The sequence below is a fragment of the Pseudophryne corroboree genome, chromosome 5, assembly GCF_028390025.1.
Source record: "Pseudophryne corroboree isolate aPseCor3 chromosome 5, aPseCor3.hap2, whole genome shotgun sequence".
Taxonomy (NCBI): Eukaryota; Metazoa; Chordata; class Amphibia; order Anura; family Myobatrachidae; genus Pseudophryne; species Pseudophryne corroboree.
In genome coordinates, this window is record NC_086448.1 from 203,046,078 (window position 1) to 203,064,453 (window position 18,376).

At 43.1% G+C, this 18,376-nt stretch overlaps 1 protein-coding gene across 4 annotated transcripts in view; it reads right to left on the reverse strand.

Annotated features, from left to right (window-relative positions):
* The window catches only part of MPP7 (MAGUK p55 scaffold protein 7), a 681,636-nt gene that overhangs the window by 428,366 nt on the left and 234,894 nt on the right, over window positions 1–18,376 (reverse strand). For all 4 annotated transcript variants that reach the window (XM_063922017.1, XM_063922018.1, XM_063922019.1 and 1 more), the window contains one exon: window positions 10,298–10,457. In XM_063922017.1, the coding sequence (XP_063778087.1) occupies window positions 10,298–10,334 (37 nt within the window). In that variant the 5' untranslated portion in view covers window positions 10,335–10,457. The remainder of the gene's footprint in view (window positions 1–10,297; window positions 10,458–18,376) is intronic.

Genomic DNA, 18,376 nt, shown 5'->3' on the forward strand with positions numbered 1-18,376 from the left:
CCCTGGAGGGAGAATAAAATAGTGTGGCGCGCGTAGCCGGGAGCCCGACCGCCGGCATATCGTAGTGAACCCTGTATTAGGTGTCAGATCCATGGTAAAACCTTCCTGAAAATTCAACAATTTTCAACTACGGATATCGCAAGGGAAAAATATTCTATGTTTAACAGCATCTACGAATGCAGGTGCATTTGTGTGACTATTACTGAATACAAAAAAGTCCTGGCTTCAGCTTTCAGATACCAAGCCATCAGGATAAAAAGTCTGTAGTCCAGGAAAAACAAGGGCCATTTACAACAATAGACTGTGCCTTGTTAGATCATCTAGACACTGACTGCTTAAGATATTGGTGATTTTTCTAGATTTAATTTCCATCATATATTTCCAACCAATGCAAGACTAGACTGAGAAAACATATCAACTACCTTCCAATCTGTAATTTTTAATGGAGACCTTCTATAACAACACGCATGACTTCTCTAAAGCTTCTCTGAGTGGAACTTAAGCCAAATGATCATATCTGATAATGAATATATTTCCCTACTGTTGGACTTCTTGATTGTGGCTTTTGACATTTTTTTGACTTGATGCATAGTTTTAAATTGTATCCCATATCTATATTCACATCGGTTCAAATTTGACAGACTCCATATGCACAAACCAGTTTACAAACATTAAGTGGCTTGTAAATGACTTCAGGACATATTACAAAAGTGTTAAAAATCTTTTGTGACGTCATATCTGCTAAGAAGTGAATCACATAGATCTCTGGGTTACAATGGCGGTGTCTGTGGAGGATCCACAGTTTGTCAAAACCAATAGGAAGATGTAAGCTGATCAACAGTGTTCCATCTATACAAGCGTGCCTTGGTCTCCACTTAAGAGCACAAATAATTTGGGACATGATTATTTAAAATAAACATACAACTCGAATTTCCTGCCCTGTGATGTTCTCATAGGTTTTTATTTTCTAATCTTGCTGCTTTTAAATATGTTGAAATTTAAAGTCAAATGATCTGTAGACCACGTGTTAAATGATCATATGTCACCAGTCCATCACATATGCCCCTGAACTCCCCTTAGACCACCCCACATGAACCTTCAATGCCCATCAGACCTCCACACATGCCCATTCAATGACAATCAAGTCTCCTCATGCTCATTCAATGCCCATCAGACCTCGCCCATGCCCCTTCAAAGCCCATCACACCACACCCACATGATCCATCAGTACCCATCAGAAAACTCCAGATGGTCATGTAATGAGTTGGATACCTGTAGGCTAGAGTGCACTGTTCAAGATGAATACTGCTTGGTGATCTAATTAGTGGGTTGCTTGGGGGAGGGCAGAAGGGGAACACACCAGCAGAACAACCGAAACAAAAATGCTGCCCACCACAGACGGAAGCAATCTGGATGCAAGTATGTAAGCAGATCCACCATAGGCTTGGTGGAGACCAGCAGAGAAGGCACCAGATCAGCAAGATTAGGGTGTAGTAATGAAGGTAACAGTTATGCAGAAACACAGGGTCTGTGGTTCAGTTAGAGCTAGCTAGCTTCAGCTCTGACCCACTACTGTTTTAGTACTAGCTGCCACTCAAAGGGATCCCAGACTGCAGGAAATTCTTCTCAACAGACTCCAAGGTGGAAAAGTGGTCCAAAAGTAGTGGTATAAGGAGAAACTTGAGAAAGTAAAATGTACAAAAAGATGTCCTGGTCCAATGACCTGCCTGGCTAAGCCATGTCCTTCCCTACACAGTTAGTACTGAAAATTAGTAATTCATGGCACTCCAGAAAATAATAGAGTGCATTTCTTGATTTAAAATGGCAGGGGCTATGCCCTGCTAAAACAACCTAGTGCTACCATTACACTACCAGCTTAAGGTAATGAAAGGAACATGAAAATAAGGCAATGAACAACAGGAGCTTGAAAATGAGTGTTTATAATTAATACATATATTTGACCCATTTGTATTTAGTTTGATATTCAGTCAGTAAGAATGCTTTAAAAAAGAGAGACGTGTTAATAGTTTATATTTTTTATCAATTAACAATATGCAAAGTGAATAAACAAAATAAAAATCTGAATCAAATCAATATTTGGTGTTACCATCCCTTGCCTTCAAAATAGCATCAATTGCTACAATGTCTAAACTTTCACAAAGTCAGGGATTATAGCCAGGTGTATGATTAACCAATCATACACCTGGCTATACAGGTTGAGTATCCCTTATCCAAAATGCTTGGGACCAGAGGTATTTTGGATATCGGATTTATCCGTATTTTGGAATAATTGCATACCATAATGAGATATCATGGTGATGGGACCCAAGTCTAAGCACAGAATGCATTTATGTTTCATATACACCTTATATACACAGCCTGAAGGTCATTGAATACAATATGTTTAATAACTTTGTGTATTAAACAAAGTTTGTGTACATTGAGCCATCAGAAAACAAAAGTTTCACTATCTCACTCCCACTCAAAAAATTCCGTATTTCGGAATATTTGGATATGGGATACTCAACCTGTATTATCATTTTCATATGTAGGTTGAAAAACAGTCATCAATTTAAACAGAAATAGCTGTGTAGGAGACTTAAGACTGGGTGAGGAACAGCAAAACTCTCAACAAAGGTGAGATTGCGAAAGACAGTTTCATGTCCGTCACAGGTCATAAGCAGACTTCGGTTTTTAAGATGTGCTGTTCAAGCTCTTTTCAAGAAGCACAAAGAAACATGCTTCAAGTACTGTAGATGCAGTGGTCGGTCAAGGAAACTTAGTACATCAGTTAAAAGACACATCATGTTTACTTACCTTCAAAATCGGATGATGTCCAGCAGGGCCATCAGCTCAGAACTGGCAAAAAACTAATGAGACCCAGGTACACCCATCTACTGTTTGGAGATGTCTGGCCAGAAGTGGTCTTCATTGAGGAATTGCGGTCAAAAAGCCATACCTTTGACATGGAAACAAGGCCAAGCGAATCAACTATGCACGAAGGCATAGGAACTGGGGGGGGGGGGGGGGGGGGGTAACAGCAGCAGGTGCTCTGGTCTGATGAGTCAAAATTAGAAATATTTAGCTTTGTTTGCCACAGGGCTTTGGAGAGGTAGAAAAATGAGTGCCTGCAGGCAACAGTACAGCATGGTGGAGACTCCATGCAATTGGGAACTGCATTTCAGCAAATGGAGGTGGTGATTTGGTCAGGATTAATGGTGTCCTCATTGCTGAGAGAAACAGGTACTTACTCATCAAGCAATACAGTCAGGGAGGCGCCTGATTGGCTTCAAATTTATTCTGCAGCAGGAAAACGACCGCAAGGATACAGCCAATGTCATTAAGAAGTATCTTCAGTGTAAAGAAGAACAAGTAGCCCTGGAAGTGATGGTATGGCCCCCACAGTGCCCTGATCTCAACATCATGCCGTCTGTCTGGGATTACATGAAGAGACAGAAATATTTCAGCAAGCCTACATCCACAGAAGATCTGTGGTTAGTCCTCCAAGATGTTTGGAACAACCTCCCTGCTGAAATTCCTTCAAAAACTGTGTGCAATTGTACCTAGAAGAAATGATGCGGTTTTGAAGACAAAGGGTGGTCACACTAAATATTGATTTGATTTAGACTTTTGTTCATTCACTTTGCATTTTATTAATTGAAGAAAAAACTATTAACACTTTTATTTATGAAAGCATTCTTATTTTGCAGCATTTTTTATTCACACCTGCCTAAGCATTTTGCAAAGTACTGCATATACACTGCTCAAAAAAATAAAGGGAACACTTAAACAACACATCCTAGATCTGAATGAATGAAATATTCTTATTAAATACATTGTTCTTTACATAGTTGAATGTGCTGACAACAAAATCACACAAAAATTATCAATGGAAATCAAATTTATTAACCCATGGAGGTCTGGATTTGGAGTCACACTCAAAATTAAAGTGGAAAAACACACTACAGGCTGATCCAACTTTGATGTAATGTCCTTAAAACAAGTCAAAATGAGGCTCAGTAGTGTGTGTGGTCTCCACGTGCCTGTATGACCTCCCTACAACGCCTGGGCATGCTCCTGATGAGGTGGCGGATGGTCTCCTGAGGGATTTCCTCCCAGACCTGGACTAAAGCATCCGCCAACTCTTGGACAGTCTGTGGTGCAACGTGGCGTTGGTGGATGGAGCGAGACATGATGTCCCAGATGTGCTCAATTGGATTCAGGTCTGGGGAACGGACGGGCCAGTCCATAGCATCAATGCCTTCGTCTTGCAGGAACTGCTGACACACTCCAGCCACATGAGGTCTAGCATTGTCTTGCATTAGAAGGAACCCAGGGCCAACCGCACCAGCATATGGTCTCACAAGGGGTCTGAGGATCTCATCTCGGTACCTAATGGCAGTCAGGCTACCTCTGGCGAACACATGGAGGGCTGTGCGCCCCCCCAAAGAAATGCCACCACACACCATTACTGACCCACTGCCAAACCAGTCATGCTGGAGGATGTTGCAGGCAGCAGAACATTCTCCTTGTCGTCTCCAGACTCTGTCACGTCTGTCACATGTGCTCAGTGAGAACCTGCTTTCATCTGTGAAGAGCACAGGGCGCCAGTGGCGAATTTGCCAATCTTGGTGTTTTCTGGCAAATGCCAAACGTCCTGTACGGTGTTGGGCTGTAAGCACAACCCCCACCTGTGGACGTCGGGCCCTCATACCACCCTCATGGAGTCTGTTTCTGATCGTTTGAGTAGACACATGTACATTTGTGGCTTGCTGGAGGTCATTTTGCAGGGCTCTGGCAGTGCTCCTTCTGTTCCTCCTTGCACAAAGGCGGAGGTAGCGGTCCTGCTGCTGGGTTGTTGCCCTCCTACGGCCTCCTCCACGTCTCCTGATGTACTGGCCTGTCTCCTGGTAGCGCCTCCATGCTCTGGACACTACGCTGACAGACACAGCAAACCTTCTTGCCACAGCTCGCATTGATGTGCCATCCTGGATGAGCTGCACTACCTGAGCCACTTGTGTGGGTTGTAGACTCCGTCTCATGCTAACACTAGAGTGAAATCACCGCCAGCTTTCAAAAGTGACAAAAATATCAGCCAGAAAGCATAGGAGCTGAGAAGTGGTCTGTAGTCACCACCTGCAGAACAACTCCTTTATTGGGGGTGTCTTGCTAATTGCCTATAATTTCCACCTGTTGTCTATTCCATTTGCACAACAGCATGTGAAATTGATTGTCAATCAGTGTTGCTTCCTTAGTGGACAGTTTGATTTTACAGAAGTGTGAGTGACTTGGAGTTACATTGTGTTGTTTAAGTGTTCCCTTTATTTTTTTGAGCAGTGTATACATACACACACACACACACTGAATATATATATATATATATATATATATACATACACACACACACACACTGTATATATATATATATACACTGTGTGTGTGTGTGTGTGTGTGTGTGTGTGTGTGTGTGTGTGTGTGTGTGTGTATATAAACACACAATATATGTACTTACATATATAATCACTTAAAACTTTAATAATCTTTGTACTAATCAACTCAGCACTCATTTAACTCTAAACTGAACAAATTACCAATTGTAGCCATAATTAATTGGCATGTCTTATATATCTGGAGATGGTGGATTCTTTATTATCAGCAAAAGTTAGAGCATAACAGAGGAGCTCTTCTTGCTGCTGAGGTAGGAGCAGTACATAAACGACAAAGGGTTTTAGTACAGAGATGCAGAATACACTTGTACGGTATAAGGTAGGCAATGCTACCATGATGATGTAATGAAAAGCCATACTTTGGGGTATATGCAATTGCGGTCGAATTCCCGAAATTGTTGAAAAACTGGACTTTTTCGCCCAAAAAAAAAAAATCGACAATGCAATTCAGTACTTTCCGTCAAAAAAACGGACTTTCAAAATTCGACTTTTTGAAATTCGACATTTGTCAAATTCGACATTTCTGCAATGGTACAAATGCAGCAATTCGCCAAAAGTATATTCAATTGAAGTTTGGAAATTCGACAACAGTGCTTTTAGACAGTAAATTCGTCATTTTCAATTCGCCACACTTTGGTGGGGGAATCTAATAAAAAACATTTAAAACATGTTTTTTTTGGTGTTTTTTTTATTGGTAATAGCATATCTATTTATATTAGAAGGGATTAGGTAATTGGTTTGTCTATTTTGGAGGCACAAGTATTATTTATATATATATATATATATATATATATATATATATTAAATGGAATGGTAAAATCCCGAAAAAAAATGGCGTGGGGTCCCCCCTCCAAAGCATAACCAGCCTCGGGCTCTTCGAGCCGGTCCTGGTTCTAAAAATCCGGGTAAAATATGACAGGGGATCCCCCGTATTTTTAAAACCAGCACCGGGCTCTGCGCCTGGTGCTGGTGCAAAAAAATACGGGGGACAAAAAGCGTAGGGGTCCCCCGTATTTTTTACACCAGCATCGGGCTCCACTAGCTGGACAGATAATGCCACAGCCGGGGGTCACTTTTATACAGCGCCCTGCGGCCGTGGCATTAAATACCCAACTAGTCAACTAGTTCAATCAAGGGGTCCCCCCCCCAGCCACCCAAGGGCCAGGGGTGAAGCCCGAGGCTGTCCCCCCCCATCCAAGGGCTGCGGATGGGGGGCTGATAGCCTTGAGAAATTTGAAAGAATATTGTTTTTTCCAGTAGTACCACAAGTCCCAGCAAGCCTCCCCCGCAAGCTGGTACTTGGAGAACCACAAGTACCAGCATGCGGGAGAAAAACGGGCCCGCTGGTACCTGTAGTTCTACTGGAAAAAAAATACCCAAATAAAAACAGGACACACACACCGTGATAGTAAAACTTTATTACACACATGTTGACACACACATACTTACCTATGTTCACACGCCGACCTCTGTCCAAGTAGAATCCACGTGTACCTGTGAATAAAATTATACTCACCTCAATCCAATGTCCCCCTTTCCACGAATGCCGGGACCCCACGTGACTGCTGTCAGCCAATCAGCAGAGTGCCAGGACGTTGCGCTCGCTGATTGGCTGAAGAGACCTTTCTGTGACAGCAGTCACGGGGGGGTCTCTGCATTCGGGGAAAGTGGTCCCATGTGTAAACATGGGACCCCTTTCAGTCCGTTTGGTTCGGGTGTTCGTTTTTTTTTTTTGCCAAGTACGAGGATTATTTTAAAAGATCCGGACACTGGATTGAGGTGAGTATAATTTTTTTCACAGGTACCCCGGATTCTTCAGTGATGAGGGGGGCGTGGCAGTCGGCGGGTCAACATAGGTAAGTATGTATGTGTCGGCATGTATGAAATAAAGTTTTACTTTCACGGTGTGTGTCTCCTGTTTTTATTTGGGTATTTTTTTTCAAGTAGAACTACAGGTACCAGCGGACCCGTTTTTCTCCCGCATGCTGGTACTTGTGGTTCTCCAAGTACCAGCTTGCGGTGGAGCCTTGCTGGGACTTGTAGTACTACTGGAAAAAAAATATATTCTTTCAAATTTCTCAAGGCTATCAGCCCCCCATCCGAAGCCCTTGGATGGGGGGGGACAGCCTCGGGCTTCACCCCTGGCCCTTGGGTGGCTGGGGGGGGACCCCTTGATTGAAAGGGTCCCCACTCCCCCAGGGTACCCCGGCCAGGGGTGACTAGTTGGATATTTAATGCCACGGCCGCAGGGCGCTGTATAAAAGTGACCCCCGGCTGTGGCATTATCTGTCCAGCTAGTGGAGCCCGATGCTGGTGTAAAAAATACGGGGGACCCCTACTCTTTTTGTCCCCCGTATTTTTTGCACCAGCACCAGGCGCAGAGCCCGGTGCTGGTTTTAAAAATACGGGGGATCCCCTGTCATTTTTCCCCCTGGATTTTTAGAACCAGGACCGGCTCAAAGAGCCCGAGGCTGGTTATGCTTTGGAGGGGGGACCCCACGCAATTTTTGGGGGGGTTTTTTACCGTTTTTTCCCGTTTTTTAAAAATCGGATCAAAATCCGTCAAATCGGCCGTTTTTCGACAGCGGGGCTGTCGAATCCGTTTTTTATTGAATATGGTAAATTTCGGCACCCACTTGCCGGAATTTGACGGTCGAATTGAATCGAATTAAAAAACGAGCGAAAAATTGCAGCGATTCGCCGCTAATTGCATATACCCCTTTATCTCTAGGACCCAACTCTCTTTGTTTCAGAATTATGTGGAGTATCTTAGTAAAGTGCTGCTGGGACCAGATATCTGAGAATTTATGGAGGAAAGAATAAACTGCAGGTAGTCTGGAATTACCAATAAACTCAGAACACAAGGAGACGTTTCATGTAGGTGGTTGTAATGAGCAAACTAAAATGCAGACTCAGTCGCTCACAGATATGCAAGTGTTGCATATCAAATCACTCCGTGCACAAACCAATTTTGGCACATTGGGCTGCAAGTAAGACACACATTCAGGTGAAAAAGATGCAAAAAAATGCGCTACACAGGTTGGTGTGGCTCATTTGTGCCAGATGTCTAGCACCACTTGGCGTATATTAAGGCTAGGTGCACTAGGACACAACATATTATCTATATTTCACAGTCACTTTGAATCATTACATGATTTTCTTTTTTATTACTTGTTTAAAATCATCTTATATATGTGTGTGCGTCTATCTAGATAGATAGATAGATAGATAGATAGATAGATAGATATACACACACAGATACACACACAGATGAAACTCAGAAAATTAGAATATCTTGGAAAAGTTAATTGATTTCAGTAATTCAACTTGCATGCAAAGTGAGATATTTCAAGCATTTGTTATAATTTTGAGGATTGCGACTTAGTTTAAGATAAGCCCAAATCCAAAATCTCCGAAAATTTGATTACCTAAAATCAATAAAAAAAGGATTTTAAAAGCAGAAATGTTTGCCCTCTGAAAAGTATAATCATGCATATGTACTTAGTACTTGGTTTGGGCCCCTTTTGCATGAATTACTGCCTCAATGCGGCGTGGCATGGATTCTATCAGCCTGTGGCACTGCTGAGGTGTTATGGAAGACCAGGATGCTACAATAGCGGCCTTCAGCTCTTCTGCATTGTTCGGTCTCGTGTCGCTCATCTTTCTCTTGTGTTGGTCCACTGTGCTTTATTAAATCCAGAGTCAACGCAGCTGTCTACCTGGACATTTTAGAGCACTTCATGCTTTCTTCAGCAGACAAGCTTTATGTTCCAGCAGGACTTGGCACCTGCCCACACTGCCAAAAGTACCTAAACCTGGTTCACTGACATTGGGATAACTGTGCCGGATTGGCCAGCAACTTGCCTGACCTGAACCACATAGAGAATCTATGGGGCATTGCCAAGAGAAAGATGAGAGACATGAGACTGAGCAATGCAGAAGAGCTGAAGGCCGAACTTGAAGCATCCTGGTCTTCCATAACGCGCCGCATTGAGGCAGTAATTCATGCAAAAGGGGCCCAAACTAAGTACTGAGTACATATGCATGATTATACTTTTCAGAGGGCCGACATTTCTGTATTTAAAATCCTTTTTTTATTGATTTTATGTAATATTCTAATTTTCTGAGATTTGGGATTAAGCTGTAAAACACAATCATCAAAATTATAACAAATAAAAGGCTTGAAATATCTCACTTCGCATGTAATGAGTCTATATAATACAGTATATTAGTTTCACCTTTTAAGTTGAATTACTGAAATAAATGAACTTTTGCACGATATTCTAATTTTCTGAGTTTCACCTGTATATATATATCTATTTGTATCTCCTAGGATCTCCTAAGCATTTCCAAACTGTTTATTACCCAACTCATCTCTGTGCTTCTTTCTAAATTCCATTGCTAAATTAATTATACTAACTAGTAAGATATTATTATTATTATAATTCATACAAGTGCCATTTTGATTCCCAGTAGTAATATACTGTTTATTCACCTACTCCCACTGGTGCCAAAACACCGGGACAAGCTGCTTGCGGCACCACCATAGATTTCAGAAAATACGAAGCGAAGTGACTGCACACAGCATCTACTCAGTGCTGCACAATAATTTAAGGCTAGGCACAACACTTTATTTAGCTTAACTAGATGGAGAATTGCTGTGTTTGCCGTGCATACGACAGTAAAGCAAATAGGTAAACCCTTCAGTAGTAGGATTTATAGCTGGCGTGTTTATAAGCCCAATTACGAACTTTATTGCACAATATGAAGGAGTCTTACAGTTGAGGTACTGTGAAGGCTCCAGGGAACACAGCCTGAGCACACAGAGTAATTGTGCTATCCTTGCTTACCTGTGTCACTACCAGCTCCAGTCGATAAAGCTGGCATGGCTGAAGACGATCGGAGCACAAGGGAGAACACAGATCCGTAGCCACAAGGCAAGAGAGTCAGCCGTAGGAAACCTGCTGGCCAATCTGTCGTGCAGGATTTATGTCACCTGAAAGTTTTCCCCTGAAAAGAACAGAAACATAATTTGTACAATAAAATGTGCTGTTACATTGTGAATTATGGCACTTTATAAGCATGTCAAAAATCTTTTTAAAACTTTATAAATTTTGTGACTTTGAGCCCTACAGAAAATACATCACCGCTAAAAGAAGGGGCCAATTATCATCTTGAAGTAAGTGTGCAGTGAAATGCATCTCATTTTGGTGCAGGTACTTAAATCAAGGAAGAAATAATTGCGTGTGATTAGACAGAGAAGACAAGGCGAAAAGGGAATGGAATGTGACGGCCAACGTGAATTGCCTTGTCTGCTGATCAATTTTTTCCTGTCCTTCAGTCATTCAGCAGAAAAGCCTGATTTGTCATTTTACTGCCAGGACGCCGAAAGCAAGCAAATTTATCATCATTCTCAATGAGTGAATCATTTCAGTTCAAAGGAACAATTGTTTCATACATTAGCTCCATTAAAGCCATAATTTAAAAGGACATGTAAAACTTAAATGGTGCTACAAGCGACAGGTTAAAATAACACCCCCTGATGTGAGCTGTACATTAACACTTGATAAAGCAAACAGCAGCCTTGTAATATACACTACTCAAACCTGTACGTCTGGAGGGAATATAGGCAGTATGATTTTAATCTGCACAAGGGGACAACTCACAAGAAAGGAAGAAAACAAAAAATAGTTGAGCTGCATTATCTAACTTATCCTTGAGTTTCATAACTGCTTTTATCGCCGAGAACCTGTGACAATATTCCAAATACAGTCCAGGCTGCACCCAAAGCCACTAAGGGTCAAGCTCGGAAGTAAAGAAGTGTAAAAGCAGAGAGCAAATGCTGTTGCACGATTTGTGCCACCGTGCATAAATGCATCGGTTTTTACAGATCAAACACGGATTTGCAGGCTAAGATGGCGGTGAACACGGTGGTGGAGATCCTATTTGCTGGGAGGAAGTAGGCAGATCAGAGGCAACGCTTGCTAAATGTGAATTAAACAAGTGTGACTAATTTTGATAAAACAGTGTAAAGTCTCTCACCATACTTTACCACCAGGCGTGCAACACCAACATTCAAACAGCCTAGACAAAAGTGCAGACTGTCTGGACACCACCATCACATTAGGACATTAGAGAAGTCTGCCTCACTCTCATAATAAAGACAAACAAGATCAGATCGAGCTGTATTATAGGGAAATATGTACAATTAAAAATTATTGAAAGAGTGTTGGAATTTGTAGTGATGTGGTAGTGATGGTTAAGGTCACAATCATATGCATTTCTGGGGGGGAATCTGTCAATTTGTAAATGTAGGCACTTTCTACTTTTCACAGGAGTCATCGCAACATTTAGTTGAGAACCTTGGTCTGCACTTGGCAGACAAGGAGGTTATTCAGGTCGTATCGCTAAGCAATGCGACCGCAATAACCCCAATGGCAGTGCGCACGTGTAGGGCCCTACTTGCATATGTGCTAGCAGCCAATGCAATCTGATCGCATTAGCTGGGACCGCCTCTGCCTGATTAACGGGCGGAGGCATTCACGAAGCGGGGATGGAGCGTTGTGGGGCAGCGGCATTTTTGGGGCGGCTGTGTAACGTCGTACGCAGCAGCTCTGATCAAGAAAATGACGGCTGACCGCCCGCATATGCAGCATAGCTGTGACTGCAGGGGGTCTTCCACAGTTGCAGCAACCGCAATTAAATAGCAGTCGCAGCTGCTGGGCAAGACATTCAGCATGCTGGGCGGCCTTGCCCTGCGATGGGCGGCCCCCAGCATGCAATACAAAGGATTGCAGATACTGAATACCCCCCTAAGTATACAATCATACAATACTTCAGATTTGATTTTTCTTTCAATTACTTATGATCTGAAGCTTCAATCAATTTGTGCATACAAAGCTTTACAACCACACTTCAGATCTGCCATCTTCATCTTTCAAAACCTTCTGCTGAAAATATTGTGACTCCGTACACACTGCTGGAAGAGCATCAGCAGACGCATTGGACAGATCGGTGGAAAGTGTGTACATTCTTCACATTATGGAAGGTGCGTTCACTCTCTTCAGATATCTCATGAACAGGTTGGAAATAAGATTTGTCAGACGATTATACAAGTGTGTACCTAGCTTCAAGCGTACATGTGCAAATAACACGGCAGTACAATCATGCATTTGCAGTTAAAACAGATAGCCCTTACTGACGTGTTACAGAATAAAACTGCAAGGTTAGAATAAATACTGTAGCATAATTAATAATAGGCTTTATAATAAAGGTAGAAATAAGTCACTCAGAGCTGTACATTAAGAGGATAACATTACAAAGAAATGGCATTGGGGGCTCATTTCTCACTTGTGCGATCAGTTGAATCCCACATAAATGTACACAGATCAGCCACAGAAGAGGGTAAGGTGGGTGCATCATCCATCCCTTTGCAATGAATACTCTGTGAAGCAGAGTTGAATGGTGCATGTAATATTTTCCTCTGTGTAGGCTCGATTATTCATTTCCCCATATAATCTTGTAAACCATCAGTAAAGACAGATAACTGTGGTTAGAGTTGCTATACATGCAGCAAAGTACTGATTATTGGTACTTTGTGCATGTGCAAGACCCATTCTGTGCATGCGCAAATGGGTCCCGCAATGACGGATGCAGATTGGCATCAGACTGTCAGTGATTGACAGTCTGATGCCATTTGGGGGCGGGGAGGGGGCAGTAAAAGACTCACAAAGGCGCGTCACTGCTGTTGCGGGGAAGGGGCCAGGATATCCGTCAGAGGACGGAGTTTGCCTGGCCTCTGTGTAAGACTTGCGGTGGCCGGCTTGCGTGACGCCATGGGGAAGATATGGCACTGTGTCCGGACCAGTAATGCATGTATAAGCAGTAACGATAGTCCCTCCAACCACATCTGAATCAGCCCAAATATAGGGGAAGGCAAACTTAATTTACTTAATTGTAATAAATGTGTGGTTGTCCCACAGAACACAGTAGATCATACAGTGTGTAAAAAAAATAATAATAAACCAAGAGCATTTGTGTGTGTTCCAGTACACTAGCCGACTGAAATATTTACAGGTATAAGGGCCATTTGGACAACCTTGCCATATGAAAGAAACAGACTACAGTACTTTTTTATTGGTTACCGGAACTCGTTAGTAATAAAAAAAAATTATTTTGTTAGAAGATCTATGAATACCACTTTATGCTAAAAAGCAAAAAAAAATATATGCAAATTTAAATAGAGCTGTAGAGAAAAAAATTATGTTGTGTTATGTGCTAAAACTGTAATGTGATGTTAAGATGTTAGGAAGCAATGGTGGGAACCAGACCTTAAGTGATGTTTCATTTTTATTTTAAATGCATTTTTGCAGTTAGGGGCTGACAAGTGCATTAACAGCTGAGAGGTGTGAACGAGCCCTGGGACTGGTAGTGAATAAAAATAACATATAGGCCCACATACAGTATAACAAAAAAAAAAAAAGTCAAAAAAAGAGGGTCTTAGATTTGAAAGCTCATAGGAAATCAGGCAGACGAGAAGTGGGCCAAGCTGTTCTCATCGGTCATCAAACCTGCCTTAATGGTATAAAAAGAACAGACTACCCGGCAGAGCTGCCAAAAGTCAATCCGCAAGATCTCTTGGGATCAGTAGTAGTGATTTGTGGGCCACAGGCTGAGACTACAACACTGTACAGAATGAGCCAGGCTTGCTCAACCTGGGCCAGGTGTTGGATACACCGGCCATGATTGCTACCTCCATAGCAAGTCATTATTCCAAACAAAGGTTGGTTGTTGACTAGTAAAGTAAACCCGGGAAGGAATTTGCGAAATAGATGATGGACTTGGTGATTAGCCTGTTTATATGGCATAAGGGTAATGAAATCATGAATACTTTTTTCTTCTTGGTTTATAAGATTGATGTAAATCTAGAAAATATAAGCATGCCACTAGGACTACGTATCGTACTGTACGTACAGCATCACAAGCTATATGGAGCTTCATCACTTTCATATTATGCAACGGCAGGAAATATTTTGTATTGCTATGCAGTGACGTGCATGGCTCGGGAGGCTCACATGGGTGAGGGTCTGAATGCTGGGAGTCTGTCTCGCCCCTTACTCACTGTAACTCTCCCCTCACTAAACTAAGATACCATGTCCATTGAGTCTCCTACTGCATCCATGTGTCTTCTCTTGCTGCTGAGCTCCAACTAAAGTGTACTTCTTGGTCACATGACACATCAAAGAGTCCATCAGTGCACAAGCTCCCCCCCCCCCCCCCTCACACACACACGGAGAGGCGTGTTGTGGCCACGCCCCCAGCTCTGCAAAGCAGTTTCTGACTGCAGAACCGAGGTACAGCTGTTACATCCTCATCTCCCTGCAGCTCCAGGGATCTCCACTACTGCGATATTGCCTGTTTTTATGCGATTTGAGACGAATTCCTGACACGGATAACATGAAAAGTGTCACATTGCATGTCCTTATCCTGCGATTGCGATGCAAAGCACGCTCCCCTGTACATCGCAATCACAGATCACGCGGACTGCACGTTATATTTATCTCAGTCACATGGAAATAGGTGCACATCGCAGTGCTTTTGAACACTTGCGATCCGGTTGCATGCGATTGATCTCAGAAGTCTATAGACTGGCAGCTTGGACACTCCCATACACACGCCCAGCAGCAGCAGATTGGCACAGAACACTGCTACTACTTGTGTTTCTGGATTCCTACTTCCAACCTGACTGCAAACAGACTGCAAGTGAGTACGAGCACCCAGCATCTGCACCAATCACACTAGCTCCAAAGTATTGCTTGTAAACACTGTCCACCACTGTTTAAATCACTGTACACTGCCCACCTCCCCCCAAACCCCATAACATGTGCATCCTGTTTATGTGTCCCAGCTTCTCCTAAAGAGTTTATAGAACCTGTTGGTGCTCATCCTCATTACCGTAACTGAACCCCTATTGTGGCCCACATTGCTACTGCTGTGTGTTTAAAGAACCTGTTGGTGCCCATCCTCGTTACCTTAACTGAACCCCTATTGTAGCCCACATTGCTACTGCTGTGACAAAGTGTTCAATTACACATTTATTTCCATACAAACTTTATTTTTAATAAGTTTTACAACATTAACCATAAAAAAACATTTCTACATAACCAAGTAATAAAACAAAAACTAAATTTTCTCTGGATCCTTTTTTTCAGATATGTGTCTTGACAAAAATTTGTATTTCATCACTGGCTTCATTAAGCTGGTACAGTCCAAGGAATGCTTGTGTAAAGTCAAGTCCAAAGAGTACGCCAATAAGGCCAAACGCTTTTCCGCCAATGAGGAGCTGGTGGAATTTAGCAAGCCATTCTTTGCAGCAGCAGTGGAGTGGGTAAAAAAGAAATGGCATAAACTCTGCATAGTCTACAAAAAGGAGCAGAAAAAGATGGAGGATTCTAAGCGGTCCGGGGCAAGCACAGATGAAATATACACCCCTACATAGTGGTATTACAGTCTGATGTCATTCCTAAATGAGCCTGAACCGACAAGGACTGGATTTTACTCCATCCCATGGGCAGACGCAGCGGAGAGTTTAACGGGTGATGCTTCGCAGGCAACATCTGTAAGTATTTAGTCATTGACACATTAATTATTAACCTTGGCCCCCAGTCCACCATACACCACACTCCACTCACATTACGTTATTGCATTCTCCTGCCAGTGGACTGCGCTTACGCCATTACAATAGGCCAGGTACTCCTCCCTGACCTGGTTTGCACGAGCAGTCCCCTTGTAGAGGAGAGGAGGTGCTTGCAGGGAAGGCATAGGTGAATCCTCCTCTTCCTCATCCAGTGCTGCTGATGTGACCATTGGCATATGCTGGCTTGTTTGGCTGCGCAGAAAATTACAGAGAACACAGCATGCAGTCACCATCCAGTCTATTTTGTCCACACTGAGGTTGATTGTGGTGAAGAAGTTCCGAAAGCGGTTAGACAGTATCCCAAAAGCGTTCTCCACAATATGCCGTGCCCTTAATAGCCTATACTTAAAGATCTTCTTCTCCTTACATAGCTTTCTTTGAAAATAGGGTTTAATGATGTGTTCGTGAGTTGCAAAGGCCTCATCCGCCACAAAAACAAAATTGAGGCCGTGTGTTGTTTTTCCTCTAGAAGGCAAGTTCATCTTGTTTGAGATAAGTCTCTCATAAAAGGCAGTGTTCTTCAGGGAGCCACCGTCTGAGGCCCAGCCATTCTTACCAACATCAATGAAGATAAACGTGTAGTTTGCATTTACCACTGCCATCAGAACGATGCTAAAGTACCCCTTGTAATTGTAGTACATCGATCCGCTGTCGACAGGTGGGTTAATGCGGATGTGTTTCCAATCGATGGCTCCACCACAATTAGGGAAATTCTACCTGGTTTCAAACTCCTGGCAGTTGGCTTGCCATTCTTCAACACTTGCAGGGAACTAGGGAAAAAATAAGATTTTACTTACCGATAAATCTATTTCTCATAGTCCGTAGTGGATGCTGGGGACTCCGTCAGGACCATGGGGAATAGCGGCTCCGCAGGAGACAGGGCACAAAAGCAAGCTTTTAGGATCACATGGTGTGTACTGGCTCCTCCCCCTATGACCCTCCTCCAAGCCTCAGTTAGGTACTGTGCCCGGACGAGCGTACACAATAAGGAAGGATCTTGAATCCCGGGTAAGACTCATACCAGCCACACCAATCACACCGTACAACTTGTGATTTGAACCCAGTTAACAGTATGATAACAATGAAGTAGCCTCTAAAAAAGATGGCTCACAACAATAATAACCCGATTTTTTGTAACAATAACTATGTACAAGTAATGCAGACAATCCGCACTTGGGATGGGCGCCCAGCATCCACTACGGACTATGAGAAATAGATTTATCGGTAAGTAAAATCTTATTTTCTCTAACGTCCTAGTGGATGCTGGGGACTCCGTCAGGACCATGGGGATTATACCAAAGCTCCCAAACGGGCGGGAGAGTGCGGATGACTCTGCAGCACCGAATGAGAGAACTCCAGGTCCTCCTCAGCCAGGGTATCAAATTTGAAGAATTTTGCAAACGTGTTTGCCCCTGACCAAGTAGCTGCTCGGCAAAGTTGTAAAGCCGAGACCCCTCGGGCAGCCGCCCAAGATGAGCCCACCTTCCTTGTGGAATGGGCATTTACAGATTTTGGCTGTGGCAGGCCTGCCACAGAATGTGCAAGCTGAATTGTACTACAAATCCAACGAGCAATAGTCTGCTTAGAAGCAGGAGCACCCAGCTTTTTGGGTGCCTACAATATAAACAGCAAGTCAGACTTTCTGACTCCAGCCGTCCTGGAATTATATATATATATATATATATTTTCAGGGCCCTGACAACGTCTAGCAACTTGGAGTCCTCCAAGTCCCTAGTAGCCGCAGGCACCACAATAGGTTGTTTCAGGTGAAACGCTGACACCACCTTAGGAAGAAACTGGGGACGAGTCCGCAGTTCTGCCCTGTCCGAATGGAAAATCAAATATGGGCTTTTGTAAGACAAAGCCGCCAATTTTGACAATCGCCTGGCCGAGGCCAGGGCCAACAGCATGGTCACTTTCCATGTGAGATATTTCAAATCCACAGATTTGAGTGGTTCAAACCAATATGATTTGAGGAATCCCAACACTACGTTGAGATCCCACGGTGCCACTGGAGGCACACAAGGGCTGTATATGCAATACTCCCTTGACAAACGTCTGGACTTCAGGAACTGAAGCCAATTCTTTCTGGAAGAAAATCTATAGGGCCGAAACTTGAACCTTAATGGACCCCAATTTGAGGCTCATAGACACTCCTGTTTGCAGGAAGTGCAGAAATCGACCTAGTTGAAATTTTTTTTCGTGGGGCCTTCCTGGCCTCACCCACGCAACA